The 7,714-nt window shown below is 46.0% G+C and overlaps 1 protein-coding gene across 2 annotated transcripts in view; it reads right to left on the reverse strand.

Moving 5' to 3' along the window:
* mrpl17 (mitochondrial ribosomal protein L17) overlaps positions 1-7,714 on the reverse strand; it is a 9,625-nt gene that overhangs the window by 900 nt on the left and 1,011 nt on the right. For both annotated transcript variants that reach the window (XM_020524148.2, XM_048620524.1), the window contains exons 2-3: positions 7,426-7,621; positions 6,093-6,161 (exon numbers count right to left, since the gene is read on the reverse strand). In XM_020524148.2, coding sequence (XP_020379737.1) covers positions 6,093-6,161; positions 7,426-7,599 — 243 coding nt within the window. In that variant the 5' untranslated portion in view covers positions 7,600-7,621. The remainder of the gene's footprint in view (positions 1-6,092; positions 6,162-7,425; positions 7,622-7,714) is intronic.

A 7,714-nucleotide genomic window follows, 5' to 3' on the forward strand; every position in this document is an offset into this window, starting at 1 on the left:
GGCCCGAAACGTAAGCCTTTCTGCTCCTATGATGCTGCTTGGCCTGCTGTGTTCATCCAGCTCCACACCTTGTTATCTCAGATTCTCCAGCATCTGCAGTTCCTACTATCTCTGAACGTGTTATTATTGTTGTTTGTGGGAGTTCACTGTGTGCACATTGGCTGCTGGTTTGTCTGCATGTCAACCGCAGCTGCTTCTTGTAGCTATTCCTACCTGGAGGCCTGCTTTCCTTACCTTACCTATCTTATAGCATCCTCTCACATCCACTTGTAGTTCCTTTGTAACTGCTCTCTGACATTCCTCATCTAACTAGCCCGCTGCAGCTGTCTCAAAGTAGCTCTCAGTTCTGATCCAGTGATCAAAATCCTGTCCTTTTACTTGCCAGATGTCACTTTAATTTCTTTTCCTCTCTCATTATTCCAAACACCTCTTCACTTCTCTACTGCTCTGCATCTGGGATTTTTACTGTGCTTCTCAGCACCTACCTTTAATTTTCGATTTCGCATTTCAAAGCTTCGATTTCCTTCCACAGATCGCCTTGTCTAGGTATCTGAGGCCGACAGGAAAGTGGACAAAATGCAGCGGAGCATTTTCCTGGTTGCAATCCAGAGTTCCCTTGTGGTGTACACATCCCGCATCTTCACAAAATTCCTTTTAGCAGTCTCTAGCCCTCTTCCAACTTGTACATCACTTCAGCCATCTCCTATTCCCATTTGTCTCAAATGTATCAACTTGTTAGTGTCATACAGTCCACTGCAACTCAGTTTTTTCTGATGGATCATAGAATCCTTAGACTGGAAAGAGGCCACATGCCCCATCGAGTCTGCATCGACTCTCCAAAGAGCATCCCAACCAAACCAACACACCCCACCCCCCACCCCACAACCCTATCGTGGTAATCCCACATTTCCCCATGGCTAACGCACTTGGCCTGCACATCCCTGGACACTATGGGACAAGTTAGCACGGCCAATCCACTGAACCAGTATCTAAACTTTGGACGTTTTCCTTCTCACTGCCAGTACTTTCATCTTTCTTGTGTTCTCGCTCAACTTCGATCCTGTACCTCTATGATTTTGATTCTGTAGCGGCTGTTGGACAACAGCAATGATGAAATCTCAATGAATGTTGCAGCCGCCCATATTTGAGAGACACAAAATGGCTGACAAACTGATCAAAACAGAATTGAAAGCTTGCTCCAGCGTTTAGACACAGAATTAAAAGCCTGCTCCAGCGTTTAAGTGAAACAATGGTACCTTTGAGAAGGGGTTAGTCTGAGGCAAAAGGGAGCACTGCACAAACAACAGCTGCATGGAGTTTTCATAGAGACCGTCTTGATAAGAAATGTCCAAAAGATAGAGAGTCTCAAGATTAGTAACAAATATTAAAGGAGGAGGTAAACTGCTACCATAACAAACACAGATGAACTAGTGCGACTGTGGCTCACAAAAATCTGAAGGATGAAACAAGTTCATTAAGCTACGACAAATGATTGATTCCAGCATCATTAATGAAAGGATGTTGACCCATTAGGGGAAAAGAATCAGTCAGAATAAGGACAACAAATCTTAGTCCATAAGACAGCAAGACTGTCAAAACAGCAGCTTAAGTTATTTTGCAGTAATTAGTTTTCTCTTTAAAATTATTCACAAAGTTAAGAAATAGGTTCTAGTTAAAGATTCTTCAAATAATCACAGAGATAGATTCCAACGTAATTATAGATACAAGTTTGTAACAAGATACATTGATCTCCAACTCCAGCATCAGCAGCTCTTATTATCTCTAACATTGATAATTTTTCAGCATTACGGGAAAAAATTCAAACACAGATGTGAAAGTTAGTCAACAAAGTGTGGAGCTGGATGAACACAGCAGGCCAAGCAGCATCAGAGGAGCAGGAAAGCCGACGTTTTGGGTCTGGACCCTTCTTCAGACCAGACCCGAAACGTCAGCTTTCCTGCTTGGCCTGCTGTGTTCATCCAGCTCCGCACCTTGTTGTCTCAGATTCTCCAGCATCTGCAGTTCCTACTATCTGTGAAAGTTAGTTAGTCTGTCTGGCATATTCTGTGAGAAACAAATTGCTTGCAACTCATTAGCTAAAGAGTGCTAACAGTAGAGATAATTATAAAACCTTACATATGACTAATTTTATAACAGAAATTAATATTACAAATCTTATAGCAGTTAGTTAGAACCAGCTGTCTTCTGGATTTTTTTTTACATATAATTAGGAAAATATAAGCGGAGTAACAGAATTTGATAGAGATAGCAATGGGAACAGAATTCAAGCAGTGCTTAGACATAAACAAGTCTGGGAAATATCTGAAGGAGCACAGCAAGCAACTTTGGAATGTGAAATTAATAGGATGAATAGAAAGATCCCAAGGCCTGGACACTGCAGTGTCTGTTACACACCATGAGATCATGGGAATCTAGGGTTGTCCACAGAAATGTCCATCATTGTTTAGGTGTTTCACCGCACTGGATGTATAGAATAAGGGGAAGGGCGCAGTGATCATGGTGTATGTGATTATTGTAACACAAAATGTATGAAAATATTGTATTTCGCTGTAAAAACCACAGCTGTGTTGATCTCTCAGATTCGGGGAGATCTTAGGCCCTCTCCCTGCATGAACCCGTGACTGCTTGAATAAGAATAAAGACTGACATGTGCCTGAATCCTGCCTTCCTCCGGAGTCTTTGCCCCTGGTTGGAGGGTAGTGGGGGTGGGCTAGTTTCACTCCTACAATGAGGAAGCAGCAAATACTTAGACACACTCTTAAAAATCTTTTGCTGCCTTATTCTCACACACTTATGATACAAGAAACACAACCACTGTACGGCTTTGCACCCCAACCCACCCCTCCCCCCTTGTCAAACCCCTCCCAACGATTTCTCTAACAGTCTCCAGTCCCACAACTCTCAGAGCTGTTGGCTGTCCTCTAATTCTGGTCTCGCGTGCATTGCAAATATAATGGTCACATCTTCAGTTACCTCATCCTCAAGTTCTGGAATTGCCTCTCCATTGTTGTTCTACTCCCGACTTCATTTTCCTCCTTTTTGATGTTCCTCATAACCCTCTCTTTAATCAGGCTTTGACAACTGATCCAAAATCTCCTTCAGTGCTTGATGTCATCTTTTGCATTGTAATGCAGCACCTTGGAACACTTTGTTACATTAAAGGCACTATCTAAATCCAAATTATTGCTGTTTTTGATGTTCTCCAGGCACTACAATGGGGGACGAAAAGCAAAATGCTAATATGGGCGGCACGGTGGCTCAGTGGTTAGCACTGCTGCCTCACAGCGCCAGGGACCCGGGTTCAATTCCATCGTCGGGCGACTGTCTGTGTGGAGTTTGCACATTCTCCCCGTGTCTGCATGGGTTTCCTCTGGGTGCTCCAGTTTCATCCCACAGCCCAGGCGGGAGGTGAGGTTATGTGGATTAACCATTAAATTTCTGTAGAGTGCAGGGATGGGGTGGGTCTGGGTGGGATGTTCCTCTTCAGAGGGATGGTGTGGACTCGATGGGCTGAATGGCCTGGCTCCACGCTGTAGGGATTCTACGATTCTGTCTGAAACCTCCGCATTACTTTGTAGGCGCCCCCCGCTTTCTGATTCTCAAAGTAGCTGTGTGCTGCCCATGTAGTTTAAACTCATTCGGTTCCTGACTCCTGTCTTTACATCCGGAACATCATACAGCCCTGTCTGCCCTTTATCTAGAAATCCTTCCACTGGCTGCAAGATTGCAAGAGGCAGAGGATTCGTGAAAGTTTCTTTTTTATTCATTCATGGATGCGGATGTTACTGGCCAGCATTAGTTGGGGTCGGGGTCAGGAATAAGTGAGGTCTGCAAGTGAGGATCAGGAATCCTGGTTGAAACATCCCCCCCACCCACAGGAAAGTCTCTGCCAAACTATACCATCACAAGACTTACTAAACCACCAGGCTCAGCCAAGGGGTGGGGGGGTGTAGACAGCAATCTGAGTAAATCAGATTGAAGAGTGAATGGGCCAGTAGTTAAGATTGCACTGCGCATATCTTCGGGACTAGCCTGCATTCAAGTCAGGCTCATTTCCTGGAGGCTGTTGTAAGCAAACAAGGAACTCCCTCCTACCCCATTTCTGAAGAAGTGTCCCGACCTGAAACGTCAACTTTCCTGCTCCTCTGATGCTGCCTGGCCTGCTGTGTTCCTCCAGCTCCGCACTGTGTTCTCTCTAACTCCAGTATTGGCAGTTCTTACTACCTCTAACAGTAGGCTATTTGAGCCCGTTACCTCCATTCATTAAGATCGTGGCTGATCTGATTTTAACCTCACCTCCACATCCCTGCGTCTCTCCCAGATCATCTTCCATCCCTTGGGTGCCGGGAGTCTTTCTACCTGTGCCCTAAAAATATATTAAGATTCTACATCCGCTACCTTTTGAGGAAGGGAATTCCAAATACTCACAAGAAAAGAAAGTTTCTTCATCTCGGTTTTAAATGGATGCTCTCCTATTTTCAAACTCTCACCTCCCAAAATTCTGTACTCTCCCACAAGAGGAAAAACCCTTTTGACGCCCACCGCAAGTCAAGTCCCCTCAGGGTCTGAAATGTTTCAATTCAGTCACCTCAATCTTCCAAACTCCAGAGGATACAGGCCCAGCCTGACTAGTGCTTCCCTCACAAGCAGTGTTGCCATTTCTATGTTTTATTTCACGCAGATCTATTTTTTTTGGCCATATCTATGTTTGTAGGTCTTCCTGTTCAAAATCTAGGCTTTTTTCACAACACCCTACTATATATAAATGTTACCCATTAAATTTGGAGCGAATATATGCATTTAAATGTCAGATTTCAGAAGTTTTCTGCACCATCGTCGTCAATCGAAGGTGTCCCTGTCTCGTGGTGATCATGCTGAAGCTGCAGAGAGTGGTTCACCATTGGATCTGGTGCCTCAATCCAAAGTATATACCTGCCTCGGCAAGCGTCACTGGTTTGGTTTTGGAAATTGTTGCGTTAACTTATTGAGTCAACGTGTCACATTCGTGTAGGTATCTTCACAAAGTGTGAAAGTATAGGCATAAAACTGTGTTGGTGTATTTTAGCTGTTCACATGTCAGTGTTCTGTAAAGCAACTTGCATCACTTCATAATATTATGGACAAAGGATACAATATAACCGTGTAAAATATAAATATCTAGGGATAGCCGAGGATAAAACTGTCTACATTTTTCTGCGTCGTTTTTGAAGGGATTGTCAGTTCTGGTCGCCCTTCTGTAAGAAAGATATTATTAAATTGGAGAGGGTTCAGAAAAGTTTTACCAGGATTGGAGGGTTTGCATTCTCAGGACAGGCTAGAAAAGCTGGGGCTTTTTTTCAATCGAGCGCAGGAGGCTGAGAGGTCACCTTATAGAGGTTTAGAAAATCATGAGGGGCATAGATAAGGTGAACAGCCAAAATCGTTTCCCCACGGTGGTCAAGTTCAAAACTAGGGGGCATATTTTTAAGGTGAGAGGAGAAAGATTTAAAACGGACCTGAGGGGCAACTTTTTTATGCACAGGGTGGTGCATATATGGAATGAACTGCCAGAGGAAGTGGTAGATGCAGGTACAATCACAACATTCAAAAGACATTTGGACACGTACATGACAAGGAAAGATTTAGAGAGAATTGGGCCACAGGCAGACAAGTGGGACTAGTTTAGTTTGGGAAACCTGGGCAGCACGGATGAGTTGGACCGAAGGGTGTGTTTCCGTGCTTCATGACTCTATAACTCATACGGTGACAACACTGCTCACACGGCAATCCACTCATAGAATCCCTACAATGTGGAAACAGGCCATTCGGCCCAACAAGTCCACACCGACTCTGCACCCAATCCCTGTAACCTAATACACCTAACTTAAAGAGATAACAAGGTGTAGAGCTGGATGAACACAGCAGGCCAAGCAGCATCAGAGGAGCAGGACGGCTGACACTTCGGGCCTAGACCCTCGTTCAGAAATACTCTGAACTTGTTGCAGGCACAACAAGCAATCTGTGCATAGCAAGCTCCCACAGGCCACACAACACCCCCAAAATGAAACAGCCCTGATGAGAGAGTCACTGACCGTCAGCCAGAAGTCAGCTATTTTCATGGCCTTCTCGTCTGTGTCGCCACGCTTGGCATAGTCCACGAGCTGGAAAACAAGGCAGGTGGTCAAGAAGCAACTCTCAGATTCTCCGCACACAAAGGAACAGTGCTGAGACCATTAAATTCAGCCTCGTTCTGTCCCAGCACTGGTCCTATTGACTGTCAGTCTCTCCCGGGCAAAATACCTGGCTCAGTTTGTCCCTTTCGCAAGGACAGTGTCCTCTTAGCTTCAGTGAGGGTGGAGACACTTGAGGAGCCGGGAGTCTCCTTCTCACAGCAATGGGAGGTGAAGGGAGTGATTCAACACAGGAGGTGGCCATTCGGACCATCAGGTCTGAACGGGCCCTTGGAACCATCTCTCCAGCTGTTGTTTCGCCCACAATTCAGCAAATCATTTCTAATTTTGATTTTTATCAATTCCTCGCCTTGTTCCTGTTGAATCCGTTCCCATTGCTCTTTCAGGCAGTGTCTCCCTCATCACAACAACTTGCTGTGTCAAAAAAGAAATTCTCCTCCTCTCCTGCCCGCTTTTGTTCTTTTACTGATTTTCTTCAATGCGTGGCCCTCTGGCCACCAACCCTCCTGTCCCCAAGAACAGAACTGAACCTGGAGATTACATTATCATCAATGATGTGAAATTCACCAGCTCATTTTAATTCCTCCAACCCGCCTCTCCCTATCTTTGTAACTTCCTTCGGCCCTTACGACCTACCCTATCTCTGTAACCTCCTCCAGCCCCTTCCCCCCCCCCCCCCATCTCCGTAACCTTCTCCAGCCCCTACACCCCCTCCCTGTCTCTGTAACCTCTTCCAGCCCCTACACCCGCTCCCTGTCTCTGTAACCTCCTCCAGTCGCTACACCTCTTCCTATTTCTGTAACCTCCTCCAGACCCTACACCCCTCCCTGTCTCTGTAACCTCCTCCAGCCCTCACCATCCTCCGTGATCTCTGAGCTTCTCCAATCCCAGTCTCTCAAGCATCCCCTGATTCCCATCACTTTGCCATTAGAGGCCATGCCTTCAGCCGCCTGGGACCTTCAGCTCTGGAATTCCCTCCCTAAACCTCTCAATTTCTCTTACTCCCCCTTTTAAAGCACTGCATAAGCCTGCTTTGATCACCTTTGGACGTTTGAGCTGAATTCTGGTTTGGTAATTGCTCACCCAGGTAAGTTCTCCCACATTGAGGGTGTTATATTAATGTAGGTTGTTTATGGAAGAGCAGGAAAACTGCAGCTGTCTGTAGGACTGTGCTGATAAAGGGGGGGCATTCGGGAGCGGATGGTACATTGAAGGTTAGGGTTAGGAAAGTTACCTTCTCCGCATAAGGTTTCATCTCATCAGCACGTGCCAGAGTGGTTTCAATCCTCTCGTGTCGGACTAATGCAGTAACTAGGTTCCGTAACATGTCGAGACGGGACCTAGGGCCGAGCCCCATCCGTCGGTAAACCTTCCCATGACTGATCCACAGGGCGGTGGTCAAGTGCATCTCTCCAGCAGGTTTGGGGAGGCTGTGGGAACAGAACAGAACAGAGGGGTCAACAAGGGCTGGGGCAGCATGGAAGGGTGGTTGGGGGAAGAGATGACTGGGGGGGGGGGGGGGG

This window comes from Rhincodon typus, chromosome 47 (genome assembly GCF_021869965.1).
Source record: "Rhincodon typus isolate 14 chromosome 47, sRhiTyp1.1, whole genome shotgun sequence".
Lineage (NCBI taxonomy): Eukaryota > Metazoa > Chordata > Chondrichthyes > Orectolobiformes > Rhincodontidae > Rhincodon > Rhincodon typus.